The sequence below is a fragment of the Dendropsophus ebraccatus genome, chromosome 5 (assembly GCF_027789765.1).
Source record: "Dendropsophus ebraccatus isolate aDenEbr1 chromosome 5, aDenEbr1.pat, whole genome shotgun sequence".
Taxonomy (NCBI): Eukaryota; Metazoa; Chordata; class Amphibia; order Anura; family Hylidae; genus Dendropsophus; species Dendropsophus ebraccatus.
Genome location: NC_091458.1, coordinates 115,799,278 through 115,819,175, shown reverse-complemented (window position 1 = coordinate 115,819,175; position 19,898 = coordinate 115,799,278). Strand labels below are relative to the sequence as shown.

General features: G+C 40.2%; 1 protein-coding gene and 1 long non-coding RNA gene across 4 annotated transcripts in view; one reads left to right on the top strand and one right to left on the bottom strand.

Annotated features, from left to right (window-relative positions):
• The window catches only part of GPM6B (glycoprotein M6B), a 97,433-nt gene that overhangs the window by 32,423 nt on the left and 45,112 nt on the right, over window positions 1–19,898 (bottom strand). Inside the window, exon 1 of one of the 3 annotated variants that reach the window (XM_069971070.1) lies at window positions 614–895. The exons of 1 other annotated variant lie outside the window; for it this stretch is intronic. In XM_069971070.1, coding sequence (XP_069827171.1) covers window positions 614–674 — 61 coding nt within the window. In that variant the 5' untranslated portion in view covers window positions 675–895. Of the gene's footprint in view, window positions 1–613; window positions 896–19,898 lie in introns of those variants that run through there. One more of the 3 variants, XM_069971072.1, reaches the window with a different exon arrangement.
• The window catches only part of LOC138792928 (uncharacterized), a 31,978-nt gene continuing 14,409 nt past the window's right edge, over window positions 2,330–19,898 (top strand). Inside the window, exons 1-2 of the long non-coding RNA XR_011363192.1 lie at window positions 2,330–2,460; window positions 19,407–19,546. This is a non-coding gene — a long non-coding RNA (uncharacterized lncRNA). The remainder of the gene's footprint in view (window positions 2,461–19,406; window positions 19,547–19,898) is intronic.

The window sequence follows — 19,898 nt, the reverse complement described above, 5'->3', positions numbered from 1 at the left end:
ATCTAAATCGATGCATGTGTACGTTGGGACACCAGATATTTTAATATCATATTGAACTATTCATTGTGGCACCTGAAAAGACAAGACAATTCTATACGGTCGATATGACGTTATTTCTTTTAATAAGGATCAGAGAGGGAACACATCCCTTTGAGTTGCTAAGAAACCACTTCACTATTGAGAAGGGCTGTACTTGTATGTATGCTTCAACTGACTCCAGAATAATGGTGACTGTGCTCAGAAAAATGAACGTAGCCTCAAACTGCTGTATTCTAAGTGGAAGAGGATTTTTTGTTGTTGTTAAACATTTTGCATATATAGAGTATATAAAAATAAAATAAAAATAATAAAAACATGGCTGTGTGAATATATATATATTATATATATATAAAATTTTATTTTTTCTTACTACACATTTAAATGAACATATGGAACTATATCACAAATGTGGTTACATTGAGTATAAAGCTATCTGCAATCAAACAATCCACATTATTTGCAGAAGCCTTACGGGAAAAAAAAAAGAGATTAAAAGGAAAAACACAGACACATAGGATGAGGTAAACCTAGTAGAGTGCCAGCGAAAGACCTAACACAAGAAATCTGTGGGTACCTTTTCTCTCTTGGCTTTGTTCTGTTGTTTCCTCTGCTGCAGTTTCCATGGCTGGCTTCATCCCATACACCAAAAATGCCTTTTAATTCCCCCACCAACAAACACTTTCTTGTGTCTTCCTGTGCCGTGGATTTGTCTCCCTGCCTCTTTACAGCTGCAGTGATTGAGTGCTTCTGTTTCGCACTACACTAGATCACAGCCTACTCCAAGATGCAGAGTTGTCAGCTCCAATTCTGCTCTCTCTACTGGTCCTCCACCACTTCTGCCAGAAAACAGTCATACGTCATGCAGGATCCCTTGCTAGAAAATGGCCATTCTGTTCTTGATTGTACCCAGACTTTCTGAATTCTGAAGCCAGTGTGAAAAAAAAAAAAAAAAATGCCACTCCCCCCTTTCTAGTGCTCAACCACTCTTTTCTCGTCTCCTCCAAAGCCCCCCTTGTGCAATGCTAATGACTACACATCATTTAGGGATACACACGTGATCCCTCCTCTGAAGTTGGACTATTGCCTACAATTAAGTGCTTATCTGACAATGCTACAACCTATTATAGAGGCCATTTTCTGGCTTTGCTGTTTGATTCATGCCATATGCCCTTTACTCCTTTACACAAGGCACACCGCACTGGCCATAGAGAAGCCGGTTTTCTACTTATTGTACGTAATTAGGTTCTACATTGCCAATGCCTTCACGCCACAGGCAATCTGATAGCTGCAGGCATGCATTCCAATATAGGGAACATTAGAAGCCACAGAGACATCAACAGGTTAAACATTTAAAAAAAACAAAACAAAACACTAAAACGTAATCTTTAGAAATAAAAAAAGATTTCAATTGCACACACTGATGGTTACTATAAAAACCATTTAAAGGAACAAAACGGTCCTTGCCAATGGTCCTTGCGTTTTTTTTAAGCCTGACTTTTAGAGTATGTTTTTTGAGGAGATAATTACAGCTATTAATAATTGTGTTAAAAATTGTGTGAACATGCCATGAAGAAGTCAATTAAATGATCTGCTATTTGCAACTGCTATTTGCACAAGGGATGTTTTAAACGTGACCATTACTGACCTGAACAGGCTTATACCAGCATGTGTAATAGAGACAGCCTTTGCTTGGATTATCAATTTTTTTAACCCATTGCCCATCCCCCCACCAGCTTTAGCTGTATACTAGGATTTCTAAAACAGTTATAGGGCAGCTCAGTCCATCTAATAAGGTCCTTATGGTGTGTTTAGAGAGATTTATCTGACAAATTTTTGACACCAAAGCCAGAAATGGATTTGAGAGGAGGAGAAACCTCAGTCTTTCCTTTATGACCTGTTCTCTGTTTATGGTCTGTTCCCGGCTTTGGCTTCAAAAATCTCTCAAATCAATCACTCTGTCTAAACAAACCATTAGACCAGGATATAGAGAAGGTCGTTTCCCATAGGTGCCAAACACAAAACTATACATTTTTTTATCTATCATGTGCTGCATGTAAACAAGGGGGATCATATATCTACTGAGGGTCTATAAAAAAAAAAAAAAAAAAAAAAAAAATGCCTTTTATATAAATACATTGGGGGAGATTTATCAAACATTGTGTAAATGAAACTGGCTCAGTTGCCCCTAGCAACCAATCAGATTCCATCTTTCATTCCTCACAGACTCTTTGGAAAATGAAAGGTGGAATCTGATTGGTTGCTAGGGGCAACTGAGCCAGTTTCACTTTATACCATGTTTGATAAATCTCCCCCACTGTCCATATTAGAGATTGGCCGGGATTAGTTTCAGTTCTTGTGGGGTCGACACCACAGAACCAAGAAAGCAGCTGTGAGTGGCAGTGACCTAGAGCTTTGAAGTAGGTGAGTAGGACTTCTTTCTTTGTTGTTCTTTTTTTTCAGGGGATAGACATCCCCTTTAAGCTCCAGGAAAGGGCATCTACTGCCTAAGGGCTCTATTACATAGAGCGATAATTGGCCAAATCAGGCGGATTCGGCCGATTATCGCTCTGTGTAATGGAGACAATGATTAGCTGATGAAATGATTATCAGCTGATTGTTGGTTTAGGTTTGGACCTAAAATCATACGGCACAAACCACGCTCGCTATATGTAATAGCGGCGCACTGAGCAAACATCTGATACCTTACCTCTCTGCGCTCAGACACTGATGCCGGGACTGGTGAGCTGCTGAGCATAGGAGAGAAGGCTAGGAGCAGAGAGAGGCAAGATATCAGGTGTTTGGGCAAAGGCTACATGGACATTGCTAATGATGTCCATACAGTCCTTAATGCCCGTCTAATAGGTCCAGTAAACGAGCACCCATCAGATGGGTGCTCGTTCACGAAAATGATCCGAAGTCGGCATGTGTAATAGTAGCCTAATGGTGGTTTTACACGGAGCAATAATTCGCCTGATCGCACGATTTTGAATGAACAATGTTTTTTTAGAACGATCAGCGTTTAGATGTAACGATACATCGTACGGAAAAATAGTTATGCGATCGCTTAAGCCTATCTCACACATAGGTGAAATCATTGAAAGAATGTCTATACGGAACGATCTGCGAATTTTTTGCGAACAATCAATGACGATTTGAGAACATGTTGAAAGATCAAAATGAACGATTTCTTGCTCGTCGCTAGATCATTTGCTGCGTTTACACGTACGATTATCATTCGAATTTGCATGATAACGAACGAATTCGAATGATAAATCGTTCAGTGAAAAACCACCATTAGACTGTCCCTCAAACAGGTTCAGAGAGAAATACACTTATATGGCAGCCAAACAGAAACTAGCTATAGATCTGCCACACTGGTACCAGAGACACTAGGCTTCAATAGTCTACAGGCTGCCCTGGGCCAAGTCTTTACAAGAATGGGCAACCTTCATTTTTATTAACCTCATCCCAAATGTCTGTTTTAGGCTAGATCTCTACGGTGACCTGAAATTTTCTGGGACTGTGACCCAACAACTGCCAGAAACTCATCTCCGATTCTATTCACTTTCATTAGTTGCCTTACGATACTGTCATTTTTGCAGTCTTTGACGTGACCAAAATCCTAAATTTCTTAGGGATTTGCCAACCTTCTTTTAATATCGTACCTCTCCTACATGATACCTTCATAACATACCTGTCATTTCATTAGGAAACTAAACTAAACTTACTTTGCTAGCTGGAGGTGTAGTCAGAAATGTCAGAGGGCTGTTATTACTATTTTACTAAAGTTTTCTGCCAAGTTGTTAAAAATGCCAATGCTAGATTCTGTGCATTTCAGATTGTAAACGTAGGCTGTACGCCACTGGGTGCACATGTGCTATGTAAATAGTCGGCAGCTTAGGATCCTGTGGCTTACTTACTAGTGTCTCGGCTTAGGGTTCAGACCAAGGCGCTTTAAACATGTAGAATACACAAAGGATGTCAGCACAATTTAAAAAAAACACACACATAACAGTGCATGAGTAGGTTGGGAAAATCACACGCTACATAAAAAATTCATTGGGGTTTCTGTTTCTTTTATTGTGCACATATGGCAAGTATGATTAAGCAGATTGCCGCAGACTACAGTGCAGCGATTGGAAAACACGGCCTTACTGTGCAGACTATCAAATCGGGAGAGAAATGTACACTGGAAATTGTAATCACAAGTCACAAGATGTGAGAACACCTGTGTATTAGATCCCAGGCCAGGGCTAAACAATACAAATGATATAATTACATATTTTTATCCTGTCAAGCAAAGAGCCCATTAAAAACCCTCAAGCAATCAAACAGATGGCACATCGAGCCACAGAGTTTCTGTGGGTGTACAACAGAGCGCTTGAAAAAGATCTGAGGTTGCTGAAGGACTGTGGGCCAAACAGCTGAAGGAAAGAAGAAAAGAGGAGAAGCTAAAATGTATAGAAAGGGTGCATGTAATTCGCTTATAAAAGTGCGGCAATCATACTGTCTTGTATAAAGGTCTTTAAAGCGAATGTACCTCTATAACTACTCAATTAGGATTTCCATATGACCTGATTGGCGGCACTGTGCACATTATAAAAGTGCTGTCTGTTCCTCTCATAGTCGCCCAGTTCCCAAGATCTCCTCTGGTTTGTACTTATGCAAATGTCCAGTTTAGTGCACTGGAAGGGGGTACATTTCCCTTGTGCACAGATATCCCTCAGAGGGGAGGATATATCGGTGCACTAGTGAGGCTGGGGCCCAGTTCAATAAAACTGGACATTTGCATGAGTACAAACCAGAGAAGATCTCAGGGACCGGGCAACAATGGTAGGAACAGGTTGCACCACCTTTTCCAGTCAAAAAATTATGGTAATGAAAAAAAAAAAAAAAAAAAAGGCCAATAACGAGACTCCAGATAAGTTGGAGACAGCTTGATTTAGAATTTTAGAACTTTAGTGACGTCCACCCGCTCAAAGAAGTCAGGACAATATATAAGCCTGAGAAGGAGCAACAAAGTACTAACTGGGATTTTTTTTTTGTGTTTTAATAATTCAATATTTTTCCCCTCAATATTAAGCAAGTCCACATTTTCTTTTCCATTTGATCTGGAAACGCATATGCCAATAACTAAAATAATTTACTTTGGTTTGAGGAATGTTTCCTGAAGAAAGAATGTTCCGTGATTAGAGACTGAGGAATAGGTGATGAATAGAGATGAGCGAACCGGGTTCGGGTTCGAGTCGATCCGAACACGAACTTTTGGTATTTGATTAGCTGGGGCTGCTGACCTTGGATAAAGCTCTAAGGTTGTCTGGAAAACATGGATACAGCCAATGACTATATCCATGATTTCCACATAGCCTTAGGGCTTTATCCAACTTCAGCAGCCACCGCTAATCAAATGCCAAAAGTTCGGGTTCGGATCGACTCTAGCATGCTCAAGGTTCGCTCATCTCTAGTGATGAAGTGAAGAGGAAAGTTTTCTTCCTGAAATTTCCTTTTGCTCTGGTGCAATAGATGAGGAATAGGTGCGGAATTCGAACAGAAGTTCAAAGCCCCAACAACTTCTATGGGATTTCTCTAGCGAAATCCAGCCAAAGAATTGACATGTCAATTGTTTGGGCAGAAAGTGAATTCAGGACGGGATATTCCACACATTTATTCTGTGGAATCCAATTGAACACAATATTTACATATATTTTACAGGCAGAATACGCATAAAATTAAGTGCAGATTTAGCGTGAAATTCCTTGCCTATCCCTCAGTGTGAACAAAACCTTAAGAATTTTTTTTCTTTCATGTGTGTAATACATTTGAAACCTGCAATGTAATACACAGCACATACATGCAGAAGGATATGTTAACCACAGTCCAATCCTTATAGCAACACATAGCTTCTGAACCGATTTACTCTGTTACATTGCAACTCTTCCGGTTATGTGCAGCTTGGAAGTAGTTAAAAATGAGCCAGTAAAAGGATGACTTTGTGGAGCAGAAGCAGGTCTGGGCAATCATATTAGTCTTGATCCTACAGTAGAGGAGTTTGGGTGTCCAGAGTCAGGCCAGTGGAAGGTGCAATGGTTGCAGGGCCATTCCATGGCCTCCCTTCCCAGTTTGTGCACGCTTTGCGGGGTTAGCGGTTGCTGACCGACAAAGTGTGGAGTTAGTGTAGGGACCCATGTGAACCAGGAGACCGGCACGTGGTACATGGGGCAATATGGTTTGATCAAATTATATACCAACATCCTGGCGTTGGTTTTAAAATATAGCCGAGTGGCATTAATGTCAGCCATAGGTATGATGTGCAACAGCTCCTTTCTCTCCACGCCGGAAGGTGCCATACAATGCATCTGTCACCCATAGGCTCCAGTGTTAATATTCATATACAGCGTGGTATACATTTTCTTAACTAGATTCCATAAGAGGTGATCAGACATACCGGGTCCCTTAGAGACCATGAGGGCTTTTTGGCCTACATCTGGATAATGGACTATTATAGATACATTTAACAAGGAACTGTCCCAGAGTACAGGCTGTGCGTCCACTATAAACAGGTTATAAAGTGGTGATTCCATAATTTATACCAAAGCTAAACCCAGTACTCTAGATGTAGTCTCTACACAATGGGATTAAAATCTCCCTCTTCCCATTGGTTATACCTCTATCTAACATGCTTTCCAGTCTGGCTACACTTATTGTGAGGCTGTCAGAAATCACTACCCTTAAATCCTTCTTTTCTTAAGTCTTTAGTAATACAGAGCTGCTTCTCCCCAAGTTCATTATTTTACATTTGGAAAATGTGAACTGCACTTTCCACTATTTTCCATGTCTGACACCTCCAGGAATATCGACCATATTATACACTTTTCCATCACTGCCAAACAGGAATATTTTATGATCTACCAAATCAACTCCTTCTAAACAGTTATGGAAAAATGTGACCTTTTATAGCTCTTTGCACTATCTTTCTAAATTATCCACTTACAATCTTAAAGCAAACAGGATGTTCAAGCTTAAGGAGTCAGCAGAATTTCATGGAAATTGAAAACTAATGTGAGAAAATCTACATTCAGAGTCAACTGCTCCTCACACAGTCTACAACCAAATACGTCTTCTAAGAGACAAAGGTATACAAACACACAAGGACTGGATACGTATATATAAGCTATGTATAAAATGTACTTCACTATTTAAAATAGATCTGTTAGGTTTCACAGGACAGGATAGATCTGAGAGTGCCTGCTTCCCCTGCCCACACAGGCAGATTGACAGCTTTCCTTGTATACAATGATCCAGGCAAAGCTGTTAAACAGATTGTGTGTGCCAAGTCAATCTTAGGTTTTTTTTTTGGTTTTTTTTTCCACACAAGCATATCAGTGCACTGAAAAAACACCATAAAAAAGCTGCTGTAAAACTGCAACACATTAAAACACATCGAGTTTTTTTTTTGTCTTTCAAAAATAGGCCTCAATACTTATTTCTCACAGAAAAGCTATTAATGGGAGTCAATGGTAAAATGTAATAGGACACACACAGTATTGGGCTTTACGTGCTAAAAGATGCATGAGAAGATGCCTACACCACAAAAACCTAAGAAACCTAGTTTCTGTGGGGATATCCTACATTACATCAGTCATACAGCTATTGATCCAGACTCTTTGGCAACACTCTTGCATAGGAGCACACAAGTTTAGTGCAAAGGGATAAGCTACTGGAATCACTTTTGTCTGGCTGTTCATTCACATAGCAGATCTACAGTATGCTGGTAGAGATAAAGGGTGGTAAAGGGTAAAAAACTTCCAGTAGTACTCAAGTCGACATGGCTTCACAAGCTTCCATGTGAACACAAAAAAAAAAAAAAAAATCACCCACACAGCATTTCACCCTTTATCCTCTATAAACCAACATCTTATTTCATTACCACTTCTACAAATATACACATACATCACAGCCTGTCACTATAGCATAGCATGGCAGTCTCTGTTAGTGGCTCAAGCAAAGAGTGGTGAAAGAAATCACTGCTTGCTGTGGAGAGGCTTCTGAGCTCTGCTATAGTGAAAGGCAGCTTTCTCCTGGACACTGTATAGTTTAATAAAACTATACAGTACCTGGGTCAATAGCGCTGTTTTGCAGCACTTGATTGGAGTTGCGGAGCGGGATGGCATTGCAGTTGCTGAGATGAACAATGTTCAATGGAAATTGATATATAAAGAAAAAAAAAAAAAAGGTACAAATTCACTTTAATTAACTTCACGAAAACAATGTATTAACAAAAACAAACAAAACAAAAAAAACCTTTGAGTCCCTGGAGTACCCCTTTTGCAGTGCAGTGGCACTTCTGGTAAGGTATTTTCGGTGCCAGATTCATCAGTTGAATGCACAGTGCTGTAAAACTTTGCTTTTTAAATATACCCATATTTATCACATACTGCATAAGCAACTTTAATGTTGCCATAGTTACAGTGGGGTCCCAATCAGTTTACAGTTTGGGGCTGGGTTCACACTATGTATATTTGAGGCTGTATTTGGTCCTCATGTCAGGTCCTCATAGCAACCAAAACCAGGAGTGGATTGAAAACACAGAAAGGCTATGTTCACATAATGTTGTAATTGAGTGGATGGCCGCCATATAACTGTAAATAACTTCCATTATTTCAATACAACAGCCGTTGTTTTAAAATAACAGCACATATTTGCCATTAAATGGCGGCCATCCACTCAATTACAACATTATGTGAACAGAGCCTTTCTGTGTTTTCAATCCACTCCTTGTTTTGGTTGCTATACAGCCTCAAATATACGTAGTGTGAACATAGCCTAAGGCTGCGTTCACACTACGTATATTTCAGTCAGTATTGCAACCAAAACCAGGAGTGGATTAAAAACACAGAAATGATCTGTTCACACAATGTTGAAATTGAGTGGATGGCCGCCATTTAATGGCAAATATTTGCTGTTATTTTAAAACAACGGCTGTTGTATTGAAATAATGGCAGTTATTTACTGTTATATGGCGGCCATCCACTCAATTTCAACATTGTGTGAACAGATCCTTTGTGTGTTTTTAATCCACTCCTGGTTTTGGTTGCAATATGAGGACCACAATACTGACTGAAATATACATAGTGTGAACCCAGCCTAAGGGTACGTTTACACTTACTGGATCCGCAGCTGATTTTCTGCTGCGGATCCGCAGCGGATCTGCAGATTTCATTTAAATAACTGAACACAGCATCAAATCTGCACCATCAAATCTGCTGCGGATCCTGTAGGTGTGAACGCACCCTTAGGGTAGCTTCACACATAACGGAAACTCGCTGCAACTCTCCTCCTGTTAGTTTCAATAGGATTACATACTCGCAGTGGAATTGTCATCCCGCTGCGAATATGTGAGTGGCAGCCCTCATAAACCCCTGCAACCTGTTGCACACATTACCGGTTATTGCTCCGGCTTGTTCTGAGGCTCCCGGCGTCTGGACGTCCCGCTCAGCCAATCAGTCCCTCCGCAGCTACTGATTGGATACGCCCAGATGCCGGGAGGCGCAGAACAAGCTGGAGCGCGGACTGGGTAATGTATGCACCGGGCTGCAGGGGTTTAAGAGGACCGCCACTTACATATTCATTGTCATCCCACTGCGAGTATGTAATCCTATTGAAACTAACAGGTGGGGAATCGCAGCGGATTTCGCAGCCTCTAATACTCACCTTACCATCCTTATTGATATCATTTCTCAACCAATGTGTTTTGTAAGTTTTACGATCCTTTTGGTAAGATTTCTCTAACGTTGAAGCATCCAGCACATTCCACTGTTATACCGTCAGACGGAAATATGCAATGAAAACAGAAAATATGTGCACAGAAAAGGACAATTCTTTTCATTTCTTGTATCTATTTTATATAAAACATGTGAAAAACAGACTTCAGGCTGTTTATGGGCACACAAGATATCCATATTTACAGTTTTCCACCGTCGCCTACTATATTTAATAGAGGTTTTTACTGTCCACCCAAATGCTTTCCCAACTGGCCAACACAAGGCACATAACAGGTAGAAATAGGGGAAGACAACAAAATGAGCTGAATACAAAGGATTCTTTGAGGAGATTCCCTTGTTCTCAAGAGCTTAATCCACCCAGCATGTCCTGGACACTGAGGTTCAGCTATTCAACAAGCAATTAACTTGGCCATGAACAGTTTTCAGGGCGACGGATGAACGCTATTGTGGAGAGTACAAGATGGAAAGAATTTTTGTGAAATGTAATAAAAATAGATTATTGTCCTAAAGTAAGAAATTTCAGTATCAATAATAACCACATATGTCTCAAACGTTCTACGGCACAAAGATTCGGAATGTATTTTTAGAGGAAAAAAAATTGCATGGCTACATAGGAATTATGCTAATGAAACATGTTCAGCTGCCAGGAAAAAAAAAAAAAAAAAACCTGTTTTCATGGCAACAAGATTCTTTTAAATCTGTATCTGTATCTGCATCATTATCTCATTCTACAGAAAACGGCAGGGATATTTATAACCTGAAGGAAATGTACATGCACAATATTTCTTTCTTATAACTACAGTGACTATATATTATGCAATTACAATTTTATTTACTGTAGTTTTTATGTGAATGTGCTTTTAAAAAACTCACTTAGTGGATTTCTGAGTCACTGTCGCAATCTACTAATATTTAAAAGGTCTGTGTCACATGGCATTGGCACTAGCGTTGAGTGGAGAGGCCAAACTGTTCTAGTTCTGCAATGTTTTTCGAACCAAAACGTTTGTCACTTGACTCCCTGCGGCAGCAAAAGTTGGATGTAGCCCTAGGGAGTCCTATGGCTGTATCCATATGTTCCAGGTCTCCCTAGGGCAAAATCTAACCTCTGAAGCTGCAGGGAGTCAAATGCCAAGTGTTTGGGTTCAGAGAATGTTGCTGAAACCAAACAGTTGGGCCTCTCCACTTGAACTCCTAAAGGGGTGTCCTGAGACTAATTTTGATATTGAAGTGCTAGCTATTTAGTCAAGGTCAGACTACCCAGCTAAATCAGCTAAAAGTAAGAGCTGCACCGGAGAGCCACCTCCCACTTAATGGTTTACCCAGTCACAACGCCATGCCATTGGTTGTGGCTGAGCCTGGTACTGCAACACAGAAACAACCAAATGTATGGTGCTGTGCCTGGAAAAACAAGAAAAACTATGCTATGGATGTCTCCATAGCATACCATTTAAAGCGACTATGTACCCAAAATCTGACCCCCCCCCCCCCCCCCCCCCCAACAGCTGTACCATTGGATATCTGCTTTTAATCCAAGATCTGCCCTGGGGTCCGTTCTGCAGGTGATGTAGTTATTTTCCTAAATAACTTTTAAACTTGTAGCACTCTGTCAGACTGGCGTTGCCTAGAGTTTGCAGTGTTCAATGTTGCAGTGTTCAGACAAGTGATGGATAAGAGAAATCCTCCCCAGGCCATTCCTAATGATGAGAGGGTGAGGAGGAGGGAAGGAGAGGCGGTGCAAGGTTAGGGCACACACACTCTAGGCCACGCCGGTTTGACACAGGGCTGCAAGTTTAAAAGTTTTTTAGGACAATAACTGCATCACCTGCCAAACGGACCCCAGGACAGATATTGGATTAAAAGCAGCTATCCGAAGGTACAAGATGTTGTGGGGGGGGAGTTTGTGGGTACAGATCAGCTTTAAATCACCAGATCAATTTTTTTTGTACAGCTGTATAGGCATACAAGTATCAGATAAGAAATTAAATACTTACATAACCCTTAAAAATATTGTAAAACTGCCAGAATATGGACCAAATCTTTAGGTCTAAGTCAGTATTGTGCCTTGAAAGAGGGCTGCAAAAAAAAGTTCTGCCTTAACTTTGGCTGAAATTTACAGAGCACATCACGAAACATAGACGTCTTCTGGAAGCAATTACCGAATTTTATCTTTAGTTCTTGGAAAGACACACAGGAAACATACTTCTAATGCTTAAAAAATATCAGCTGTGAAAGGCAAAAGATTATAGCTATATCTATGGAGAAACCCACTCACATGGCATAGCTTGATGGAGTTCTGGAAAATGATTATGAAAATGCATTTATTGATATAAAAAAAAAAAAAAAAAAAAAAGAATATTTTCTCACGCTTGCACAATCCTCTTTCACTCAATTTCAGTTTTGTTAGGTGAATCTTGGCAGTTTCTGCACAAGCTGGCAGCAGGACATCGGGGTACTAAATGTAGATGTGTTAAACCACATAGCAACTGATACTATGGAAAGGGATTCACTGATACTGCATAGGAGGTGTCTAAATTCATACATGACAAATACATTATTACATGTACAACATAACATTACTACAGCAGGGGAAAAAAAAAAACATGATGACATGGGAATCATACCTAAAAGAGAAGCTTAGGAAGATACAAAAATCTAGGAAAGCTGGGGGTGCTTACAAAAACAAGCTCCTTTAAACTTTCATTGTTTTTTTTTTTTTTTTTTTTGGGGGGGGGGGGGGCTAGATCTTTATAGAATAGTAAAATTATTGGAAGTAGGCCAACTTCACCCTCTCCTATTACAGGATTTGTGTACAGTGCTTGTTAGGCTCAGGTGAAGATTCTCCATAGTGGACTATATATATGGAGCTGGGGTGTTAAAGCGACTCTGTACCCACAATCTGTCCCCCCCAAACCACTTGTACCTTCAGATAGCTGGTTTTAATCCAAGATCTGTCCTGGGGTCCGTTCGGCAGGGGATGCAGTTATTTTCATAAAAAACAACTTTTAATCCGGCAGCGCTGTGTCTAACGGCTGGGGCTTACATTTGTATATGCATTAGGCTGGCACCACCTCTCCGTCCTTTCTCCCCACCCTCCTCATCATTAGGAATGATCCAGGAACATTTACTGCCGTTTGAGCTTTGCACAGGTGTATTAACGATCCAGCCCATGTTCATTATGCACACAGGTGGGGAATAGGAAGCAATCTTCCTGGAGCATTCCTAATGATGAGGAGGGTGGGGAGGAACTACAGAGAGGGTGTGCCAGCCTAATGCATATACAAATGTAAGCCCCGGCCGTTAGACACAGCGCTGCAGGATTAAAAGCTGTTTTTATGACAATAACTGCATCCCCTGCCGAACGGACCCCAGGACAGATCTTGGATTAAAAGCAGCTATCCGAAGGTACAAGTGGTTTGGGGGGGTCAGATGGTGGGTACAGAGTCGCTTTAAACTCGTAGCCTGGACAGTCAAAACCTAAGCTTTGGCTGTCCAGGCATGATGGGAATCGTACTTTTACAAAAGCTGGAGAGCCACAGTTGGACACCGGTGATATAGAAACTTGATACCTGGTCAGCAGCACCAATGGAGTCTGATATGCCTGTAGAAGGTGGATGCACGCTGGTAGGCCCACAATCCCTTAGTGGGTACACGTAACTTGTATTAAGAAGGACGGTCCAAAAGAATCCAGTGATAATCTTCAATACTTTATTGAGTAATCCAGCTTACATGAATACAACTTTTCAACCCCTACTTTTTTGTCAAATATACTTGACAGAGACCCCAGTAGTGGTCGAAACATTGTATTCATGTAAACTGGATTACTCGATAAAGTATTGAAGATTATTACTGGTTGCTGTTGGACCTTCTCTATACAACCAGTCCACAATTCGTATAGATTGGATTAGAGGTGCAAAAAAGCCTCATAAGCCTGGTGTGGGAAAATCTGACCATTTAGCTGCCATATAATGACAGTAAGAGCCAACATCTATACCCCTCCCTGCCCTCCTGTACCTTGGAGACGGCAAATGGATAAAAAAAAAAAAAAAAAAATCAAGAAGCAACATTGCTGGGAACACTAGGCCCGCACAAGCCAGTTGTCAATGTGGTAACCTTACCGCAACCTACTGCTTAAACCCCAAAGAGTCAGAAGGATTGTGAGATATGATCTATAGATATATGTAGGGAATCTAGAACATAGTAAAGTACTGGGTGCTGTGCAATGTCAAACAGAATGTATTGCCTAGATTTTTCTTTTACTGATTAGATCCAGATATTGGAAAATGTTCCTTCTCTCTAATCTGTTTATATTTTCTAATAGTATTTTTTAGTTTATTCTTAGAACATTGTTACACCTGAGCTGCTTTTAACATTTAGTGAAATGCTTTACAGCAGGCCTCATGGACATAGACACAATGAATATCTCCAGACCCTATTCCTGGTATGGGACACACTTGTAAGCATGCTTAGTAACCTCTGTGACCATTATCTACTTTTCAGTGATGAATGCAAAAAGGGTGTAATAATGTTTAACACATTATGTACAATTGCACATTTGCCCAATAGTCTTAAAAATAAAACATATGTTCTCGATGACTGGGTGGACATAAACAGCAGAAGACCCCTGTACAATAATTTCCTTGCTGCATAACTTATCTGAATTAGAACCTATGACACAAAAGGCAATAAAACAAAAACACTGCTCGTTCTGGCCACTGCCTGATTACTCAATATTTTAATAAGAATATGGATCAGAGCAGAGAACAGGGCTTGGACAGCCTTGCAGTTCTTATCACGAATGTCGGTTGCAGCAGAGTGGCCAGTGTAACTCCTTACTGCTGCCACTCAATGTTAAATGGCATATAAATGAGAAATTATATAAGTTATATTACAAAGTAATGCCATTTTATTAAAGATATATATATATATATATATATATATATATTATTTTTTTTTTCTTCCCCTCATTCTTCCCCTCTAGAGTCCTGTTTTAAATGGTCACTGTCATAAAAAAAAAATTGACAGTTATCAGGGACATTTCAAAAGTTTTGGTCACCAATGAGGAGAGGAAGCTGGGAGAAGAGCACGGTAGCATCACTCCGCGGCTTGCAGCAAATCTTAATCTAAGCAGCTCCATTATAAGTTTATGGGGCTGGAAAGAGATGATAACAATGGGGAAGGTCAGCTCCTCCATTCTCCTGATCATGGGGGTCTCAGCCGCTAGACCAGCAGTCCATGTGACATGTCTTTTTTTTTTTCTTTTTAAACGACTGGTAATGCTTTCGCTTTTATAAAAGGTACATGAACATTTTTACCACAATGACTTTACAACAGTACAGAGAAAATATCCCAATATGAAAGGCAAGCTACTTTTCTTTTATATTAAGCCTAAACATAATGAATGCAGTACCATCAGCTGCATGTCAACTACTGTCCCGTAACTAGCAGACCATGACCAAGTGATGTGTGCATTCTACTCCCAGAAGGGATAATGAAACCAGTGGGAGCTCCTCCATTATTTACAGGTCTGGTGGGGTTTGCAGTCTGAAGCAAAGCACTATTAGGCACAATTACCATGGGCCCCACTGTGCTTTCTGCTGGGAAAGAGCATGTCAGTCAAGCTGGATTTCCAGTGTGTTAAATATCCACGGACAATATTACAGCAACAGTATATGCAAGCTCAGGTATAGATACATTTTGTAAAATAAAAAAAAAATAAAAAAATAAATGTAGAATGATAACGCAAAAGCGTTACAATTTTTATTTTAATATGTTAAAACAGCCTGTTGGTCGAATAGGCAGATTATTCTAAAACCTCATGTTAACTGCTAAGACTGTCTCCTTGCCAAGTAGCACCTGGAAGGTCAGTGACTTACATGCCGAAATACAAACAAAACAAGCTGCCTGCTGTCAGAATGGGCTTTTCCCTTTCTATGTAGGTGATGCAATTCTACTATTACATTAATAGGAAAGCTTGTCAGCATGACAGGGGTAGCTGGTGTTTATAAAAGATGGCCACAACCATGAGATATAGATTGGTCAAGCATTTAGTCTATACTATTCCAATTAACTTGCATTCTAAAGCAGACCCAGGAATAGCAACAAGAAAGGAGGCGTCTGGACATCCCACTCAGCCAATCAGTGCGTTGCCCTGCTGAAAACCCCAAAGCAGGCCGGAACATGGACCAGTAATGGCCTTTTATAAACTGGCAGCAGGATGACAATCATGCTGCGAGCATATAATCTCATTGAAAGTGAAAGGAAAGGATCCGCAGCGGATCCGTGACGTGTGAACCCACCCTAAAAGGTAAAACAAGGTTTCCCGCTGCTCTGCGCAGCTGTTGCTTGTATAAATACCTACTGCTGTATGTCCATAGTGCTACATAGCAAACCCCAACCTCCTTTAGCTTCTCAGAGGCGCTCAGTGCTTACACAAAAGTGTGCAAACCTAATTTATCATTAGAACTAAGTAATGTAAAGGATAAGAAGCCCTGTGTGGGGTAGAGAAAACTATTTGTATAGCTAGAGGTATAACCAGTAGGAAGAAGGAGATTGTGATCCCGCTGTATAGAGCTCTGGTGAGGCCACATCTGGAATACTGTGCCCAGTTCTGGAGACCTCACCTTGATAAAAATAGAACGGGTCCAAAGACAGGCTACAAAAATGGTGGAGGGTGTCCGTTATAAAAACCATAATTAAGGATATAAATCTGTATAGTCTGGAGGAAAGAATTGAAAGTGGGGACATGATCGAAACCTTTAAATAAGGTTCAGGAAGGAAGGGTTTTGAATAAAAAACTGAACAGAAGGAAAAGATTATATAATCTAGTTGGGAAAGGATTAGAAGCAATATAAGAAAATATTACTTTACTGAACGAATAGTAGATGCTTGGAACAAACTTCCAACAGAAGTGGTAGGCAAATCTACAGTAAGTGAATGTAAATCTGCCTAGGATAAACATAAATCTCTCCTAAGATAATAAGGGATATACTAAAAGGGCGGACTAGATGGACCAAGTGGTCTTTTTCTGCTGACAATCTTCTAAATATCTATTACTGGCAAACAGCTCATCCCTACTCCTGACCCTTGAAATGAAGAGAAATATCTGTGCACCAAGGAGGGGGCTCTCAGGTGCTTAATAACAGCACTAACATTGCCTTGTCACCACTCTGAAGGGTTAATACAACAAAACCATACTGATTTTTAATAAAAAAGTCTTTTGCTATGACACCTTACACTTTGCATAGAGATGAGCGAAGCGCTTATCTAAACATAGTGAATCACTTTTTTTGAGCAGCGCTTGACTCATCAAGCAGACTGCCTTTCAGCGCTGCCCCGCTACCTGACGCTCCTCCAAGGATGCCAGGAAAAGCTGGATCCAATCCTGGGAAACTTCTCCTAGTTTCCCAGAATTGGATCTAGCTTTTCCCTGGCACCAAGGGTGGAGCGGCAGGAACCGAGCATCGCTGACAGGCAGTCGGCTTGATGAGTGGAGCTTTGATCCTCTCAAACTTTAAGGACTCTTGAACATGAGTGAAATCAGCTTCGGTCACTCTATCCATCATGTGCCAACACTCTTAAGTGACAATATTAAGATGGTAGATTTTTAATTTAGTTTAATACAATTACCACCTTTTCCAAGAGTGTATAGGTGGCAGATCTAAAAAATTAACTGTAATTTAGACTATTTTAGAATACTATATATTGATTTTGTGGGACTTGCTATACATTAAAATGCATGCAATTAATTCTTCTGCCTTTAGTCAGAATTTACTGAATTATTAACTTCATCAATGTCTCGGGAGATATCATTGAAACCATGACACAACTACTTTTACTACATTTCCATTTCACCTAGACACAGGCTACGGCTGCCGACAATTAACCCATAGATTGGTCTATTTTGAAATCAGGTCTTTAATTAAAAGACTTTAAGATCAAAGCCATTGTAATTTCATAAGAATTTATTCCACACCCATAGACGTATTACACAACTTACTTTTAGCCAAATGTTTTTCACTGTAGGGGAAACTGCCTAAAAGTATTAAACATGAGATGTTAACATGACATTTCGAAATCTCCTTTTTTAACAACTAATTTTGGAAACTGTGAATTAAGAACAATATTGTATCCACTTTTAATAAAATATGCATGAAGTATTTTCCCAAGTGGATTTCATAATGTACTAGAAACCACTGAAGAAGACCTCAGGGGCATCAGAGTCTGGAAAAGCATGGGTTCTAATTGAACACTAGGTCATACTCGCTTATTAATTCCTCGCTTTGGTCCCCAGATTAGCATGTAACGTCCTTATCACATGCATGAGGTATGCAAACACCAGTCAGGTTCAAATCCACTCATGCTCTCTTCATATAACAGTATCATTGTGAACACCTTAGTCCATACATTTTTAAGATGACAAGTATGTTAGTTTACCTCTGTGGAGACCAGTCATTTCTAATAGCTCATCTACCGTGCTTCACCGAAAATAAAAACACCCTCCTAAAATAAAAGACTCCAGCAACTCTGCCATATAGCCTAAAGTAAGGAATCTCCCCAAAAAATAAGGCACCCCCTACTCTAAACTGGGCACCCCCAAAAATTAAAGGTGCCACCCCCCACCGCCGCCCAGCACTCACCTAATCCCCTTGTGTACCTCCAAAACTGGCACCGCCCCCCACACGTCACACCACCGCACGTTCCGCCACATGCTTGACCTGCCACTGACCCACCGCTGATGCACTCTTGGTAAGTATTCCAGGGAGGTCATCTTATTTCTTTCCCCCTGGCTGGGAGGGGATGAAGGAAAGAAATAAGACACCCCCCGAAAATAAGACATAGGGGGACATTTATCAAACTGGTGTAAAGTAGAATTGTCTCAGTTGCCCTTAGCAACCAGATTCCACCTTTCATTCCACACATTCTTTTCAAAATGAAAGGTGGAATCTGATTGGTTGCTAGAGGCAACTAAGACAATTCTACCTCACACCAGTTTGATAAATCTCCCCCATAGTGTCTGTTTTTGAGGGGAAAAAATATAAGACACCGTCTAATTTTCAGGGAAACACGGTATCATAGAAAGAGAAAAGTCCCTGAAAGTGGGATAAAAAAAAGCTACACTGTTACATGCATAGGAGAGTACAATCTCTTGAATGTACTACTATCAGCAGTGTTGTTAGTGTAAGTTATTGAGTTATAATATATTAAACAGTATAGCCAAAATATATTAAATCTGAAAGTCAACCTACAAATATGAATCCCATGGACTGGACACAATATCACGTACGCAATATTATCACGTACTTCCAAAAATTCAAACTAATTACCCACAATATCATGATAACGCTGCTATAACAAAAAAAAAATCATTTCCAATCAGTCCGACATACTATACAAACAAAAGAATGATAAGTACTATTACATGATCCCACAAGTGATCTCTGCGCAGCTGGTCAATATTAGCTAATGCACAGTACAAATGGGACAACTGTCAGTCATAATGCATCTACTAAGACGTGCTGTTCTAGTGTCTAGACCACAGCTGTGCAGATTTTATTTTTTTACTCTTTGCTTTTTTGTGGCTCCCAGATTTCCTGGCCGTCTTCATAGGCTTTAATGGAAAAAGATTTTAACAAGATCCAGCTTTGACTCTCCATAAAAACCTTATCGTGAAAAGGAACCCCCCCTCCTCCTGCAGGAATTTTCCAGTAGCCCATCATACCACAAATGTGAGTATTTGCATGGAAGGTAATCAAATATAACATGTGCATAGCTAATGGTGCAAGAGACACATATACACATTTATATGGGGCAATATACTGTGAATAAATGAACATGAATACTAATCTATCAGGTATCCAGAACAATGTGTGCTATGGGTTGTACAGTGAACCCAAGCAGCCTAATGGGATGTTAGCCACCTCTGCTGCTCATAAACCATGGTACAATATAGGTTACTTAATCTCTATGATGCATACGGGATATTCCTAATTGTTTAAAGGAACAGCTGGAAAACCAAAACTTGTCTGTCAGATTCTCAAACAATCTCCCAGCAGGCGACATATTTGTTCTTTTTAGGAA